The sequence below is a fragment of the Mauremys reevesii genome, linkage group 21 (genome assembly GCF_016161935.1).
Source record: "Mauremys reevesii isolate NIE-2019 linkage group 21, ASM1616193v1, whole genome shotgun sequence".
NCBI classification, from domain to species: Eukaryota; Metazoa; Chordata; order Testudines; family Geoemydidae; genus Mauremys; species Mauremys reevesii.
The window spans coordinates 6,727,636-6,745,927 of record NC_052643.1 but is presented as its reverse complement, the minus strand read 5'-3'; the positions used below and the strand labels follow the sequence as shown (position 1 = coordinate 6,745,927).

At 40.4% G+C, this 18,292-nt stretch overlaps 1 protein-coding gene and 1 long non-coding RNA gene across 10 annotated transcripts in view; one reads left to right on the top strand and one right to left on the bottom strand.

Moving 5' to 3' along the window:
- Positions 1-18,292, top strand: part of FHAD1 (forkhead associated phosphopeptide binding domain 1) — a 59,591-nt gene that overhangs the window by 30,963 nt on the left and 10,336 nt on the right. For 7 of the 8 annotated variants that reach the window (XM_039508713.1, XM_039508719.1, XM_039508715.1 and 4 more), the window contains 13 exons: positions 233-428; positions 4,023-4,093; positions 4,427-4,564; positions 5,927-6,034; positions 6,883-6,972; positions 7,659-7,884; positions 8,439-8,520; positions 9,612-9,718; positions 10,528-10,687; positions 11,035-11,164; positions 14,308-14,443; positions 15,879-16,003; positions 17,042-17,137. In XM_039508713.1, the coding sequence (XP_039364647.1) occupies positions 233-428; positions 4,023-4,093; positions 4,427-4,564; positions 5,927-6,034; positions 6,883-6,972; positions 7,659-7,884; positions 8,439-8,520; positions 9,612-9,718; positions 10,528-10,687; positions 11,035-11,164; positions 14,308-14,443; positions 15,879-16,003; positions 17,042-17,137 (1,665 nt within the window). The remainder of the gene's footprint in view (positions 1-232; positions 429-4,022; positions 4,094-4,426; positions 4,565-5,926; positions 6,035-6,882; positions 6,973-7,658; positions 7,885-8,438; positions 8,521-9,611; positions 9,719-10,527; positions 10,688-11,034; positions 11,165-14,307; positions 14,444-15,878; positions 16,004-17,041; positions 17,138-18,292) is intronic. The other variant, XM_039508717.1, reaches the window with a different exon arrangement.
- Positions 112-3,513, bottom strand: LOC120387714. 2 transcript variants are annotated; one of them, XR_005590306.1, is made up of 3 exons: positions 3,407-3,513; positions 2,909-3,193; positions 112-670 (listed from the first exon to the last, which is right to left on the bottom strand). It is a non-coding gene; the product is annotated as an uncharacterized LOC120387714 (long non-coding RNA). The 2 variants fall into 2 exon arrangements; XR_005590307.1 differs by lacking the exon at positions 2,909-3,193.

Below are 18,292 nucleotides of genomic sequence, written 5' to 3'. Positions count from 1 at the left end.
GTACACATGCAGTATCTGATGGAGTGAACAAAGTTGTGTTACATCCCACAGAAACCACTTTCCTGAAAGTTGTTGCAATAAATAAATAGGCATCTTTAAAACAGAGCATGATTGTTGTAGTGATAATACAGTGTATTTTGTTGTAAAGGGTTTATTGTATTAACTGTTGTGTTAAGACACAAATGACGCATAATCGTGAGGTTTGGATTGTTTGTTATTAATTCTCTTTCAGGCTTTCTTAAAGACCTCCTATTGTAGCAGTAGCTTGAAAAGAGAGATTTGTAACCTTCAAGATCTGTGCATTGACCCCTCTGTCTTGTGGATCCACACACCGGTAGTTGAAATTCTAAGCAGATTACTCTCATGGGTAGAAGCAGTGGAGCAGCTCCTTCAGGATGTGGGCATTGACATGTCTTCCTCTGACAAAGGTTTTTGGTTTTCTTTTTCTTACGTGATGTGTAACATTTTTCCTATATACTAAGCATGAGAGTTCAAAATGCAGCTTAAAATACTGTCACGTATTAATCTTAGGCCCAGTTTTTCACAATAACTAAGGTTGGGTTTAACAACTACAGTGTCTTAGAAGATAGAGTCAGCTGGGGACATCTGGAAAGCAGCAGAAAGCAAGATTCTTGTGCATTTCAGTACCATACTTCCTCAGAGGAATTGACTAGACAAGCAAAACAAGGAGGAACACGTTATGAACAAAACCACAGCAGATAGTTCTGATACTAGACTTACCAGCTCTCCTTTTAGTATTTGTAGCTGGGATTTTCAGAAGAGCTTAATGGAGCTAGGTGCTCATCTCCTATTGAAATTCAGTGGGAGTTGAGTGCCTAGCTTCCTTATTCTCCTGTGCTGACACTATTTTGAACAAGTTTGAAGACCTGCAGCATTATAAATCATCGTTAACCACCATTGGCTTTATGGCAAAAATATAGGATGTCATGGCAAAAAAGGACAGAAGTTGTCATTTTAGTATTTAGCAAAAAAGAAGAAAGTCATGGGATACAATATTTTAAAGTTGTTTATTTAGGGAAATTTAGAATCTATTAAATATCCTTAATTTTACAATAAAATATTTAACTAATAGTTGCAATGCATCTTAAAACCCACACTCCGTTCCCCTGGACTTTATACAGAGTCATATGTGTAAAAATTCATGGAGAAGTCTTGCTCAATAGTAGGGTAATTCAGGGTAATAAAGATCATTTTTACAAGAAAAACCTAAAAGGCAGTTATTGTCCTGCAAGTCATGTCTGTGACAAAACTAACATTTCAATCATTGTTAATCCCTCTTTAACCAGTTTCTTAGACCCTCTTAGTAGAGATGCTTCCAAACCAAAACCCCAGCCATGGACACCTCCAGATTTGGAGAAGTTTGGATCTGGGTCCAAAGCTGTGAATGAATTGCATGGCTAGTCACTATATTTATCACGGCCCAAACCACAACCCCAGCTCCTGACATTCCCAAACTGTGGAAGTTTTGTTTTAAGTTTGCAGCTTGGCTCTCTCTGCATCTCTTGGGTTTAGCAAGTGCTTGGGTATTATCAAATCAGCTGATTTCTGCTTTGGTCATTATTCATCCCATGGCATTAAAAGAATCAGATCCTGAAGCAATTTCTGTCCATCTGTCTTATTGTATCCCTTTATTTATGGCCGAACTGATACCAAAGTCACGTAGCATAGCTGATATCACCTAAACCATATTTTGATCTTTGACCCTCTAAATATACTATTTATATTTTGGATCTTCTGCAGTTTCATATCTCCCTCCATGCCAGTTATTCTATGGTGGTGGTTCTTTTCCTTTTGTAATAAAATAAAAGGCTCTTGGCAGTGAATTTAGCACTGCTAGCTATTTTAGTGCCAGAGCCCTTATCTTAACTCAATGGTGCAAGGTAACAGATTGTCTTGTCTTTCCCTTCCACTTTAATCTGTATTGCGAAACAGAGCAGTTTCTATTCTGAAAATGAGTTAACTTCATGTGTGGAAAAACAAACAGCTTTTCATGTCTTGATGGAGAACAATACATCATGTCATGCAGCTCGTATTATGCAATCCAGTGGCTCTCAAACTTGTTTACTGGTGACCCTTTTCACATAGCAAGCCTCTGAGTGCAACCCCCCCCCCCCAAATTAAAAAAAACTTGTTTATATATTTAACACCATTATAAATGCTGGAGGCAAAGCGGGGTTTGGAGTGGAGGCTGACAGCTCGTGACCCCTCCCCCATGTAATAACCTTGCAACCCCCAAAGGGGTCCTGACCCCCCAGTTTGAGAACCCCTGATGTAATCTGATCCAAAGGTGATTCCTTGCACTGAGAAGAGGGGAAATTAACTTTTCTTTCACATGGTGCTTGCATACAGAGCTATAAAAATTGTATCTACTCATACAATTTGAATTAAAAGGGTGCAAAAAGGCCTAAGAATGCCATTTACCTAAGGGAAAGTTGATTCCTCCTCTTTTGAAGGAATCCCCAAAGCAGAAATAAGTCGAAACACTGCCACAATGGCAGCATCATTAAGCAACACCATCATTTTGTGATCATCCTTTCAGGGGAAAGTACTAGTTTCAAGCTGTTCTTAAAATGAACCTCAGTTAAGGGGGACATTTTATTGTGGCTGTGTTGCAGGTATTGGCCCATTGATTTCTTTGATAGCTATAGTTCCCTTAGCTTAAAACATACCCTGTAGCATGTTATAGACCACAGTGTGTCATGAAACCACATAGGTCTGGTATGCATATGTTTTCCACACCTCTTACCCAATTATCAGATGATGACAGGGATAAATTGTCTGTATCTTGAATAACACGTCCAAAATGACATCTACTCTGCATTTTTGGGATCTATATTCCAATAACAATACTTAGCACTTGACAAACATGACACTCCTCACTACACACCTGTGAAGTAGCTAATTATTATCCCCATGTCGCACACAAGGACACTGAAGCACAGAGAGGTTTAAGCGAGTCACTGGTGGAGCAGGGACAAGAACCCAGGAGTTCTTGGCTTTCTTGCTGCTAGCCAGGGCTGCCTCTCCAGTATGAGCAAGTGATTCTTATCCAGTGACAATATGCTGCTCCAGGGAAGTGTGATTGTCATACAAGGAAAAAGCTGGTAGTTGTGCCCTCTTCATCACAGGTTAGTTACTGCATAAATAAATGAATAGGCAGTGTGTTCCTTTCCTGTGTGAAAACAGCAGAAGGGGAGAATTTGTGCTCATTAACCCACTACTTATGAGGACCAAAGCATGAACCACATCATCTTCTCAGGGCTGAAGGACAGCATGGAAAGGGCATAGCAAGTGGCCTCAAATTCACACACAAGTCAGAAAATCCTGAACAATAGATTTAAAGACGATCCTCTGGGTCTCATCCCATTCCATATAGTGTCCCCACCTGAGTGTGACTCCAGGTTCTTCCCCTGCATTCGTAGCAATACTTATTCCATTGCCAGACCACCACACCCAGGCTCACGTGTATTGTAACGTGTCACAAAGGCCATGGAGGGGGCAGGGAGAAGGAGGAGGTCAAAAAATTATGCTGCTCCAGGTAATATCAACTCCTGGAGTTGTTTCCCTCATTTGTTTTATGTATCTGTGAGAGGAACATGCCGTGTAGAGTGTCTGTTCCTTGACTTCTTCCAGCCCCTTCCCTTCTCAGAGCATGGGTTGTGCACATGTAGTTGGTAAAGAAGGGGCTAGTAGCAGCTACACCGTGGCATTGGATGATTCCATGGAGGCCATTTTCTGACTCTCTTGCATCTATTTGGTCTCCTCAGCACTGTAAAAAGGAGGGGAGGATAGAACCTATAGTGAGGACAGTGAAATCTAAGAGTAAAAAGGCCAACCTTGAAGCTATTGATTTAGAAAGCAAAGCAAATGGCACCCTTGGCTAGGCCTTTCCATGCATCATCACATTCCGTCGGTAAATGACCAGAAGTGAGAAAATCGCTAGGTAATAAAAAAAGAGATTATATAAACCCCTGTCATTTTAATTTTCATTTCTTGCCAAGGAATGGCCTCATACATGAAGAGTCTGCTGGAGAATAATCATGAAACTGTGGGCAGAATTGAAACATTGCAGGTAAAAAAAAATGTCATGAGACTCTTTTAGTGGATTTGTATTAAAAGAAAATGTGGTGATCACTATTAGTGATCTGGTTTAGAGACCTTGACTGATTAATCCAGAGTGGAGCAGAGATGTGAAGTGTAGGATATGCCTGCAATGCAGTGTTATGGAAACATTCTATGTCCAATGCCAGTTTTATAGCGGAATTCACTAATTACAAATGTTGTTTAAACATCATTCTTTTCTGAACAGTTTGTTAAAATGTTAGTGAATGTCCACATGATTCCTTCTCATTATGCTTGAAGAGCCAGTTCCTTAATATCTTTGTTTTCTAATATTTCTCCATAGGCCCAATTAGGTAAATTACAGGAATCTCAGAATTCTCTGCTACACGAAAAGCTGAATGAACTACAAGTGGAACATGAGACAGAATTACAGGACAAGATAGAACTAATACTTTTAGAAAAAGAGAAAGAAAATAGAAAGGTATAGTAAAGCAGTTTATTTTTAAAAATGTTTCTTTTATGCACAAACAATATATACAAATACATTGTTGTGTTTTGCATGTATAAAGAAGATAAACTCTAGCCCCAAAATTCAGATCCAGATCCAAACTTCTAAAAAGTCCAGGGGTGAAATTCTGGCAGCTTTGAAGTCAATAGGAGTTTTGCCATTGTCTTCAACGGAGCCAGGATTTTACCCCAGATCTGGTGCCCTGCTTTGGGCCCATGCCTGTACGTTTCTGTTCAAGTGAGGAGAGAGATCAAGTCTCGCAATTACTGCACAAATGCTAAATGAATATAAGAAGGAGCCAGTAGAAAACAATTATGTTGCTGTTAAAATCATTGTTGTCGAAGGTTTAGAGCAACAAATTGAGAATCAGGAGCCCTTCTGTTCACAGCTCCACAGCTGACTCCTAATTTGAGACTGGGCAAGGAAATGTACACCATTCTGTGTATCCGATGACTGATATTTCAAATGGGATAACAATAGATTAATTTACCTCACAGTATGTTTGTGAAGTGCTTTGATAATTTTGTATGAAAGATGGTTTATAGAAGTACTATAATGTATTCAGTAGTGATATTGTTTAGAATAACTCCCCGGGAGGCTGAAGCTGGAATCTGCATCTCATCTTTTCCTCCCCCTTCACATGCCCTCAGTGGTGCAATGCATATTATAGGGCTGTTTGTGAACGGTGGGATGGTGGCATAAATGTATCCCTTTGTAAAATTGCTGTAGCCTCTGTTATGGAAACAGCCCTCCACAATTGAATATATCAGCATATATATTTGTGAAGAAAAATATCCCTGTTAGATCAGATTTTGGTCTGTGACTTTACCAGTCTTCACTGACTTCCCTTAAATTCAGGGAAATACAGATCTTCAGAAAATCCGGGGTTAGTGGGGACCAGGGGGTGGGGGTTGGGGGGAGACACTTTAAAAAAAATCAGTTCTCTCCAACTTGACTTAATTTCTTGCTAGCAGCCATATTTCAAATGACACTGTGTATTACAAATTTGCCTGAATTATTCATCAGTCTCCTCTTGAACTTCCTTCCAAGACTTCTGATTTTCAAATTAATCAGTTGATCAGCAGACCATTCATTTCCCTTTTTCTTGTTGTCATCTCCGCAGTATCTCTGATGAAGTAGTCTTCACTCTTCTTTTTAAAGTTGTGCCAAGTCCAGCTAATCTTCCTTCTTAATCCATCCTCCCTCCAAAACCCTGACTCATATTAGTCGCTCTCTGCCTTTTCCGTCTCAACAATGTCCTTCCTCTAACTAATATTTCTTTATTTGTTACACAAACCGTCGGCATTTGGGTGATAATTTGATATGATGTCTCAGATTCTGGACAGTGCTGTTGCCCAGGAAAAAGACAAATTAAAGTTATCTGTGGAGGAAGAAAAGAAAAAGGTCCAACTTTTGGAAGATCAGTGGAGACATTTGACTGAGGTATTTAGAAATCCAAAGAGATGAAATAAAACATCTGACATTCCCATTTTCAAAATCCACTCTAACCTTGGAGCCCATTGGACTGTGTTCCATGAGGGGTTTCAATGTCAGGCAAAACTCAAAGAGGAGATGAACGTGTTAGCTATACATCCGGCATGTGTATGCACACACCAAACACACACGCTTTGGGAAAACCTTTTTTGGGTGTGTGCCAATCATCCATAGGGCTCTGAAATGATTAAAAACCTAGAAGCAAGGGAAGCAGCCAGCAGGTAAAGCAGATGAGGATCTGCACCACTTCATTTATAGTCAGATCAATGCACCTGCAGCTGTATTTCTTTGCAGCAACAATGATGTGCAGACAAGTTCTCTTCCCTGTTGATGTTCCCAGGCCTATATATACTTTCTTTGTCCCTATTCAAAAGGATATATTTGGCACCAATTGGAATTAACTCTGGTACAGTAATAGCTAGTGACCTCTGACATTTTTTTTAATCTGTGCAGTAGAATGCAAAGAATATAATTTTGAGTTTCTCCAGTTGAAATATTTAATATTCACAATTTAAAAAAATAATTACTTATTATTTCTTAATTTATTGCAAATTCCTGGTGCTTAAATAAAAAATTTAAATCATGTTTATGACTATGAGCCAAATTCACTATTGGTGTAAGAGGGCACATCACCATTGACTTCTCTGGGCATGTGCCTACTTACACATGATTAATTTTCCCAGAGATTACACGTATAGAATGGGTTGAGTGGGATTCAAATAGATTTCAACTCTGTTAGGAATGAAAGGAAAGAGTCTGGTTCTTTTTTCTCATCTACTGGTTATTTTCTGATTTAGATAATTGAACTTAAAATGAAAGAAGAAGAAATTGTAAATGCCAAATTGAGAGAAGCAGTGGACAGCTTAGAAGAGGCTAGAAAGAGAGAGGTAACTACAGTAGAAAGGAGAATATATTTACTAGGTTTTGCATTATACACATTTTTGTTTGAATGCAATTTCTTCATTGCACCTCGATGAGCCAGGACGGTTCAAGCACATCCAGAGCCGCCTGCAAACCTATTAATTTGAGGGGTCACCTCCTAGGGAACTGTTTGTGGATATTGTAGAAGTAGCTCATAGTTTTAGCTCTGTAGGTCCCAGGCTCAAGCAGGGTCAGTTACATAATCAGTCAAACTCCACCAGTCCACATTACAGTTGAAATTATGAGCTGGGTTGAGAGCTGGGGGAAGAAAGGGGGAACCAGAACAAGGGACAGGGAATAGGCAGCACACTGGCAGTGTCCAAGGGAAGCTGAAACCACCTTCGTTGGGGGAAGTGACAGCAACACATAGGCTGCAGTAGCTGGATCCCTGAAGCAGGGGAAGCAGCCAGTAAGTGAGAGAGCTAAAAAGGCAAGAACCCCAGCCCGCCCACAAACGTCAACTATCCCCACTTTCCCTTTGGAACCAGTTCCAAAATGGGGCAGGGACTGGGAACGGTTCTCAGGTCTTGCTACTGTTCATGACACACAGCTTGTTCATTCACTTCTTTGATGATATGGAAGAAAAGTTCGGAGCAGAGCTTTGAAAAATTTCCGCAGAAAACTTCTCAGAGGCTTAATAAATGTTTCCTAGGCCATGTTGCAAGAGCACCTGTTGATGCGAGACAAACATCTAACACTCATTCAGGATGAGAATGAGTTACTGAAGCAGAAATTTCAGAAAGAGATAATGGAATATAAAGAACAAATCAAGCAACATTCAGAGACAATTGTGGCTTTAGAAGACAGACTAATGGAAGCCACAGAGCAGCAGAAGACTATAGAGGAGGAAAATGTAGCTCTACGGGAAAAAATAGAAAGTAGGTAAATGGATGTATGGGAGCTGGTTTTTATTATTATTATAAACGCTCGGCTACTGTTAAATTAGCTGCATACTTACAGAAACTGTAGTACATTGACTTCTACTCTGGAAGAGCATTCTCTTGTGTGTTACTCTGAGGTAGGTCTGGATATCTTAGTAATTCAGTGATAACATGAATCAGAGTATGAATAATATATCTATGAAAAGTCTCTTATTTTACTATGTTTTCTAGTTTTTTAAGCACATACTAAGAGTTTCTGTATAATGTGCCATGGTTGCTAAGCCAACTATTTCCTTGTAGTGGCTTGCTGTCTGTTAATACAAAGATGTGAATGACCGGATTTGAACAGACAGACTTACAAAAAGAAAGACCCTAATCAAATAACGTAATTCACTTGTTGATGGGAAATCTACTGGACAATCTCTCAAAAGCCCTCTATTAAACTCAGGGTGCATCACAAAAGCAAACAGACCTCAAGTATGCATAGGCTTTGAGAATAAACTAGTAACGTAGTTGATTGTAGCTAGTCTGTTTTATTTTTTTTTCTTTAGTATTTCAGAAAGAGCCTCAGAAGTCAGCATCGTCTGTTTCACAAGAGCTTTCTGACAATGAAGAGGCCCATGTTCTTCTGATGTAAGCAGCTGGCAACTATTCTCTGATTTTGATCATCACGTAAAAGGGTTTAAGGAGAAAACCAGCAATCAGCAACAGACTTTTAAACAGACCAAGGGCCTGATTCTCGTTTACACTAAGCCCCCTTTATACCACTCTGGCGATGTAAAGGAGCCTCCCCATGGGTGTAAATGGAAGTTATTCACGCTTTCAGGTCCCTAAAGGTATATCTATACAGCAAAGAAAAACCCATGGCTGGCCCGTGCCAGCTGACTTGGACTCGTGGGGCTTAGGCTGCTGGGCTGTTTCATTGCCGTGTAGATTTCTGGACTGGGGCTGGAGCCTGAGCACTGGGACCCTCCCACCCTGCAGGGTCCTAGAGCCTGGGCTCCAGCCCAAGCCTGGAAATCTACACAGCAATCAAACAACCCCACAGTCCAAGCCTGCGAGCCCAAGTCAGCTGGCATGGGCCAGCCATGGCTTTTTCTTTGCTGTGTAAATGAGACTCAGGCCCAGAACATCTAATAGATTTGCATAGAGTCCCATCTAAATGTGAAATAATTCGTACATGAGAGGGGAGCCAGTCTTTATATCATCTTATGTTGTGGTTTATCTTCAGCTCAGTATCACTTCTGGGGACTTGAAGTATATTAAGCCACAAAAACATCGAGCATGTAGTTCTGACATTGCCTGGACTACTACATCCGTTGCTTTTGTGGGTTTGAGTATGGATGGCCAATGTACTGCCCATAGGCCCTCAGAGTTCTACACCTATCCACAGCTGCTCTCATCTTCACTCTTGAGCTGCATCCAGCTGAGACTATGTTATGTAGTGTTCCATCTTGATTGGAGTAGGTCTGATGCAAAATGCCATGTCATTTTATCTGTCATCCATTCTGCAACATCTAGGCTTGTTGGCTTGAATTAAGAAGTGAGAAAGACAGTAATACCTAACTCTACGTGCCTGGATTTAGGGGATTTAAAATCACATTTTTTAAATAATGTGTGTGTATTACTTATATGATCTTACCCTATATGACATGTACCCTTTAAGTAATATTAATCTTTCAAATGAAATTGGGTTTTGCAATTATCTGCCTCATGAATTTCAGAGGAGAATTAGCAGCTGCTCGGAAGGAAATCCAGTCCAAGCAGGCTATCATTTTGGGATTAAAGAAAGACCTCTCAGAAGCCAAAGCCAGAATGTCGGACATGATAGGTTTGTGAAATGTATCATGTGATTTGCAATACTGCCATGACTTTCCCCAAAACATACTTAGAGAATAGGTGTTAATGGAAGGAGAAACAAGAATGTGAAAATGGATATTATTTTCTCACTGGAACATTTTCATTGAGGTTTAGGCAAAAGCAAAATTGTCCGGTTTTCAGAAAGTGCTCAGCATCCATCTTCTGAAAGTCAGGCCCCTTTAAGATGTCTCAAGTTGGGTATCCAAAATCACTAGACACTTTTGAAAAACTTGGCCAGAATTCTTAAATGCTTTATCCTTTAGGGGTTTAAATATTGCATTCTGCATAGGAAGGAAGGAATATTGTGGAATAGAGTCTGAAAAAATAGTTTTAAAACTAGAATTGTGTGTATCTGATTTATTTAGTGTGCTGGTAGCCATGGAATATGGGTGCATGTACCTACACTACAAACAGGATATTCATTTAAACAATAAACAATACAGCCTATCTCATCTCAGTACTTTTCCAACCCAGAAGAAAAACTTCACTAGCATGATATAGACACAACTGCTGAAGTGAAAAGATATGCCTTGCTCTGGGTTTTGAGGGGGAGTAAACTCAAGCTCTAATGGACTGCCAGAGTGAGTGAGCTCTGTAGCGGAGGTCCTTGGGTGTACACAGCTATGGACTGTCGGAAAAAGCACCTTCATTGTTCTCAGCCATCGTGATGTTGCATGGGGAAGAGAAGCATTCTCCAAGACCCTGATCCTAATAGAATTGAAGGTACCTAGCATCAGGGACTAAGGTAGCCAATAACCACTGAAACCTCTCTTCATGCAGGAGAACTCAGTGAGAAACAAAAGATGGAACTGGAGCGGAACCTAATTCTTGTTAGTAGCCAAGAGAGTGAACTGAATGTGCTTAGAGAGAAGCTGTTTGAGATGTCAGACCTTGTGGACAAGAAGGATAAAGACCTGAGAACTTCAGCTGAAGAATTAAGGTATAAGCCACCTCAACATAAAGAATAGCAGAGGCTGAGTTACCCAGCCCAGCAAAAAAACCCACTGACTTCATAAGTCAAATTAGAATTTCATTTAGATAACTACTTCCCTTGGAAACATTTTAAAATGTAACTTTTTACTTTCCTCTGCAGAAATCTCAAACAATCTTATACAGGGATTTGGAAAAGCCATTGAAAATTGAGTTGTAGCTAAATCACTGCTAGTTATCTCTTCCCGTCTATGCATTTGTATGCTTTAATAGTTATTCATGTTGCTGTTTTCAGCAGACTGATTATTCACCTTCACCCGTCATCCTCTTCAGCAATATTTTCTGCTCTTGACACAGGCATGCGAAAGAAAAACTGAAAAAGCTGAAGAATGCAGCAAAAGAAAAGGAGAGTGAATTTGAAAAGCTACCACAAACAGATATGCAGGCCAGTAGCACCACAAAGGATGAAGTCCCCAAAACCAAAAAGGCAAGTCCAACTCAAAACGAGCCAAGAAACTGAGGATGCAATAGACTAAACTGAATAATAAAGAATAAACAGTTGTTAAATAAAGAAAACCTAGAGCAAGATGTCCCTGATGCAGTAACAGAATCAAACTGAGCGGGCAAGCTCTGGTCAACAATCTGTGAGAAGCAATATCCAAAGATCAAAAGGAAGAGAGAGAACGGATCCACAGATAATATGTATTTCATAACATTGCCTTTGGATTGGAGATGTTTGTTTCACTAAGGGCTGCTCTTTAATCAGACACTGCTCCTGATTCTGATCTCACTTACACCAAGTCCACTTACATCAGAGTACACCAGTTGAAGTCCATGGAGTGACAGGGGTGTAAAACTGTACAGTGGTGAAATAAGAATCAGACTGCTAGATCCATTGCTTTCTGGCATATATTTGAAATTTTCACTGCCAGATTTGGTGCTCTAGGCAGCTGTGAGGGAAGGAGGTGGAGGGTTGTATTTACTTCCCGCCTTTAGGTGGATTGGGCCAGGGAGCCACATTTTTAGTCTCAGACCAGAGCAACAGAAAAGGTTGGTTACTCACTGCCTTGATGAGTCTAGTGCCTTCCAGCAGGCTTTCCTGGTATCTATGTTTGTAGTGGTAATCGTTTTACTGCGCAGCTGTGTGCTATCTATGTTATGCACCATCAGGTTGTTCACCTAAGTATCCTAAGCCATTGCATAATCTATTGCTACCCTTGTCATTCCTTCACTTCCCCAACCCTGCCTCTTCTATTCTTTAACCTCTTTTGCTGCATCTCATCTTAAATTAGAGTTCACATTTTTTCAGGGCAAGGATTGTATCTTTCGATGTGTTGGTACAATTTGTAACGCAAAAAGGTGCTGAATTTGATTGGGGCCTTTGGGTGCTACCTCAATACCAATAAATGTGATATTGATGTAGATGTGGGGTTTATGATGGATGGCTCTATTGACCATAATAGTAGTAAGAGGAAAATGATACAAGATTTTAAGGTAAAGTGGCTTTAAAGTTCTTGAGCAAGAGTTTGTTTACTTGGCTTTGTCATAGAAGTACATTCAGTGTTAGACAAGCAGCATTCTCTAATGGGCTACGCCCAGGACTGAGAGTCAGAAACTTTTGAGTTCTCTACCCAGTTCTGCCAATTCTGCCACTGACATGTTGGCCCTGGGCAAATCGCTTACACTGAAATTCTCAAAAGTGGCTTCTTTTAACTTCAATGGCAGTTGTCCATGCTCTGTACTTGGGAAAGTCCAGGCCCAAGGTGTCCCTGGTCAGATACTCAAAAATTGAGGTACTCAAAATCACTAGTTTGAGTGGCAGCTGTGTTAGTCTGTATCAACAAAAACAACGAGGAGTCCTTGTGGCACCTTAGAGACTAACAAATTTATTTGGGCATAAGCTTTCGTGGGCTAAAACCCACTTCATCAAAATCACTAGCAACTTTTGAAATATTTAACCTCTCTCATTTTCCCTTCTGAAAGCTCGTGATAACAGTTTTTACGTACTGCACAGGCATTTTGTGATGATTACTTAGCCAATGTTTGTACAGCCGTTTTGCAAATGTGAAGTGTTGAAAGTGCTAAGTGTTGTTATAATTGCCAATTAGATTGTGCAAAGCAGCTTGGAAAAAAGATACCATACTCTAGCTCTCCCACAGCACATTCCTATTCTTGCCTGTGATACGTAGGCAGATAGGGTCTAATGTACGGTATAGGATATTTTTGTGAATAAGAAAAGGGAAAAATGTGCACAGGTTTCCTGCTTTGTATTGAAATGCTGTATATATTACTGTCAAAAATACAAACAGATTCAAAAAGGTTGTAATAGCAGAAAGAGGTTTTTTAATTAACATCTTTATGAAAATCCTCTGTAATAATAGGCAGAATGCAAGACGAACTGACTTGACTTATACAGCCAAAGTGGTGAATCATGGCTGGGCGTTGCACTGAGAATTATCACCAGCCTCTTATTACACACACATGAGGTGGGGAAGTTTGCAGCTATATATGTGCAGCGCTACTTATTTTTCACTTTATAAATGAATTGATTTTAAACAATACAATGAAAATAAGCATTGAGACCCTAGATAGTATCCTCCAGTTATCATTAGCTGGATGCAGTTTGAATTAACGTGCTTACATAGACATCTGTGTATATTAATCGTAAAGCCAGACACTGAACAGTGGTGGAATACTGAAATGCATAATTTATATATATTTTTAAAAAACAAATAGGGGCATGATTTATAAGATCACCTTCAGATGTGGCGTTCAGAGTGAATTGCTTTGAAAACAACAAACAAATCAATGTGAGATGCAGTTTCTTGAGAAGGCAGGGATGGAAATAATTGAAGAGAGTGGTGCCTTAATTTAAACCTCTGTTGAAAGGGGTTGAAAAAGCTGACTTAACATTCAATTTACACGTTGAGACCAATGCCGAATAAGCTGCATGGAGGTGTGGCGGCCGCCATCTTGGCTGCCACAGCAGGGACTGAACCAGAGCCCTCCAGAGCTAAGGCACATGAGCTGCAACAGCTTGAAATGAAGAGCCAAAACTTTGCAACTAGGACAACTCCTGTCCTTTGCGGATTGATGCAGAGGGGGACCTATACCACACATTCTCCAGTGTGTTACATAGGCACTGCTGTCCAGCTGACTACTCCTGTTTTAATTCCTTATCTCTAAAACCAATGGAGAGAGCTACCACAATTTGAAGACTTCAGTAACTCAGACATAAGTTAGGGGTTTGTTATAGAAGTGGATGGGTAAGATTCTGTGGCCTGCTTTGTGCAGGAGGTCAGACTAGATGATCATAATGGTCCCTTCGGACCTTAAAGTCTATGAGTCTATGAGTTTTCCCACAGCAACCAGAATTTGATTCTCAAAACACCTAAGATGACCAGCACACGACTTCTAGCCGGTGAGATCAGAATCACAAATACTGCAAGTGGGGTAATAGTTTTAAGGAAAGCTGCAGAATTGTAGGGCCCAAGCACCTGCATGCATGTGTTTACTTTGAACCAAGGTTATGATATGGCAGTTATTCAAGAGTTACATGGTGCTCGTTTGTGCAGAGCACAGTAATTTGTAACATAATCAAGGATGGTTTGGATGGGTTTCTGATTTCAGAAGCAGACTTTGGACTTGGCGGACCTAGGAGCTAAGTGTAAAGGCCTCAGACATGAGGAGATAATTCAGCGTCAAAAAGATGCACTGACTGAGCTCCGAGACAGAATCAAGACACTGGAAAAGTCTCAGTCTTTAAGTAAGTACAGCACACACTTCTGCTAGAACATTTCTTGGTAATTGTGTAGTTTGAATATAGCTGAAAGAGAGACTGGGATCTTGTACAACAGTGAAAGAAATCAAATCTGTGATGCTGGGATTACTGAATTTTCATAGTATATCATGACTAAGGCCCCAGTCCTCCTAGGACTTACCCATGTGTTTAACATTGAGCACACGAGTAGTCCCATGCAACAGAATAGGAATACTTAGATGTTTAAGTTAAGCATGCATGTAAGTCTGTGCAAGAGTGGGGCGTAAACCAATAGAACGTTTAAAGCTCGGAAAGGCAACTAACCTACATTGTGCAACCATTGTCCTTATATGGCCAAAATCTGCTCTTGCTTTCACCAGCATAGAGTTGAATGGATTTACACTTCTGCAAAGCCAGGCCCACAGTTCAATGATAATAGATGCATACTGTGTATCATTCAGAGACAAGTGTATGTAGGTCTATACCTATGAAGGGGCTATATTCTGCTCAGAGGTCAGCAAAATGAATCAGCAAGAAGAACTCTTTAAGTGCTGTTCACTATATTTTAAGATTCAGATACTGAGCAGAGGTCTAACTAGACATCTAAATATCATGGGCCACATCTACTCCTGATATAAGCAGGTACAACTCCACTTAAGTCAATAGTTATCCCTGCTTATACCAGCAACGAACTTGGCTCTGCGAGCAGTATTAATACAGTAAGTTATATGTGGTTTTGCTGTTAGGTTCCTTTCCTGTTTTAATTTAACTTTTTAAATTGTTCTCTCTCTGGGTATGTCTACATCTGAAGCTGGGCAAAGTGATTCCAAGCTCGCGTTGACATGCTCACGCTAGCGCTCATTGAGCTAACACACTAAAAATAGTCGTGTAGCTGCAGTCGCAGCGTGGCTACCCCATACTGAGTACAAACGTGCCTGAACCCCCTGGGTACATACTTAGCACAGCTAGCTCGTGCCACTGCTGGCTGTGTACCCTGCAACACTATTATATGTAGTGCACTAGCTAGATGAAAACTAGTGCAAATATATCTATGTGAGCTGGGAATCACACCCCTAGCTCCAAGTATAGAAGTAGCCTCATTCTCTGTCCACAATTTATACATCTTCAGAAAAATATCAAAGATAAGTATAATCCCCATAAAATTCCAGGATTAGAATAGTAATTTCCAGTGCAATCCCTAAATTTCAAACCTTGAGTACAGTGTCTGATTACTAGATTTAATGTGGGCTCTGTCCCTGATTTTATGAGAAATATATTCCATGTGTTACCCATTTTATATTTATATTTTTACTGGAAAATTTCTTTAGGAAATTTGAGAACTATTATTAAAACAGTGTGCTTTTAGTAAACCCATTACATCGTACATGTAATAATGTAACAATGTAACAACTCTGCGTGGGGGGGTTTCTTGTTCCCTTAGCTATTAACGAGAAGGTTCCTGAGCCACTTATAGTGCTAAAGAAAGACCTATCTGAGAAAATAGCTCAGAAAATAGGCTTAGAAAAGGAACGTGTGGCATCATCAATAAAAAAAATGGAGGCCAAGGTAAACAGAATTTTATATGTTATTTTAGTTGTGGTTACATTAGAATACATAGGAACATTTTTAAGGTGCAATAAGAAAATCTACAGATAAATATTCCTTAATATCTTTGTCTTTTTAGTACAGTTCTTGAAGTCATCTGTCTTTACAAAAAGTGACTTCCTGTAACTATATCTATATAGAACTTTTCCAATATCTCTCTTCTTTAGCTCAGCATTGCACAATGAATGTTGAGTTAACGCTTTTAGGCTGAGATTTTCAAAGCTGCATAGAAGATTTGGACACCCAGTTCTCAATATTTTTCACTTCCATAGAATAGTGCTGATTTACACCAGCAGAGGATCTGGCCCCACTGCCCCTCCATCCTCTGTGGGTCCAGCTTACTATCTGCCGTTAGGCTGTGAACCATGCAAAAAGGCAACAAAATGTATATGGCGAACAATAAAGGAACCCTCCTGATAGCGTGAATGAGTGTAAAAACCCAAGGAAGCCAGTTGGTGGGATCAAGTGGTGTTTAAGTTGAAGTGAATGTTTTGATGTTCACATTATAGTTTTTTTTAATCATTTTCTGCCTTAAAAAGTCAATGGTAGTATGGGCACGCTCTGGCTAAAGAGAAGAGCGTGATAGCAGGAAAAAATGAACAGTCCACACGTAATCAAAACCCAACGATCACTGGGCACTGAGCAAGAGCTGGACCCTAATTAAAAGCTGGTAAAAGCTTCATGTGGCGGTGGTGCCCCTTTGAGGGTGGATAAGAGAAGAAAGAGGCGCATGGTTAACCAGAAATCAGGTGTGTTGAACATGTCGTCTAGTGTAAGCAGATACTTGCTGACAGACTCTTTGTTTAGACCCAATGCTGTACTTTGCACAACAACATAATAGGCCTTCTGACAGCCAGAAATGACACACTTTGACATTGGTGGGAATTTTTTAACCACAGCTTTGGGTTCTTGTGGTTGCTTTGTTTGTTTTTTTTTCCTGTGGGAGGGAGAACAGGATTTGGTCTACAAGTAGTAAGGAGATCCATTACTCTATTTCAGCTTCCAAGCCATTTTCCCAACACATATTCAAATGTAGCCTTAGAGAGGACAGCAAAGCTGGAAATGTCTGATGCTTTAGACCTCAGCGAGAAGATGGTATGTAAATAAAAGACAAGGTACAGTCACATTCAGGAACTGTATATTGTGGGTCCTGTTAAAATCAGTGTCAGAATTTAGTGGTCAGCTTCCAAGTACCCTGGGAATCTCATGTATTTCTTAGGGTATGAATTCATATCTGCAGGAATGTCAAAACCTCTGTTAGCTGCCTGGGAAATATATAGTCCAAGCAGCTCCTGATGTCATGTGTTTCTTCTCCCTTCAATTTTAACCTCCAAAAAAAGGTTCCCTTGAAAGACCTTAGATCTTTGAATGTCTCCTTAGTATGGCATTAAAATAAAGCCCAAATGAATTATGTAGCCAGACTGCCCTCCAGCTAATGGGCCCCTGGAATGGCATGATAGCTTACTGTCATGGATATGTGCTGGAGTATGCTTTGCCTTAAAAGAAGAGAGGATATGTAGGAATAAATAGCCTGAGACATAGGGATTTTTAAAATATACTTTAATGAGTTTGGGAGCAAGAGCCATCCTTAACCTTCTCTAAAACACAGACCACACTATGTAAAGCCAAATACTCAGCCCCGTCCTGAGGTTTGGCAATTTAGCAATGTTCAGTTCAAGCCTTTCCCCCAAGCTTAGCTGCTCCTAGGATTCCTATCTCAGAACGGCTCTTCTGTCTCTACTGCCGCCTGCCTTGTAGCAGGATGGGATTATGAGCCACGAGCATTAGCGAGTCAGCAAAACACACGAAATACTTCCCTGTCAGAATCAAGACCTAATAACAGGGCAGGGTGTTTCAGTCAAACATTACCAAGCCTGTTGCACATGTGATGCACAATATAAGAAGGGCTGTGTACATAGAGAAGCCTCGAAACTTCAGGAGACAGAGAGGACTGAGTGTTCCGTATGCGAATAAATGGTTGGGTATCCCTCTGACTGACTGGAAGTGGAAGCCTGAGCCAAAAATCCAGTAAAACAACTGGTTCAACTCCCATGCTGTGTTGAGGTGCAAGGAGTTTTTGCTATATCAGTCTAAGCCTTTAAAGCCTGCCCATCATCTGAATGCTTCACCCCCCGCTTTCCACTTCAGCAGAGGTTATCTGAGTGACACCTCTCCTCTCCGCTTCCCCGCAGTGTGGGTCTGAGAATGTTTCCACCTGAGCCTGCATATCCCCAACAATGGCTTTGTGAG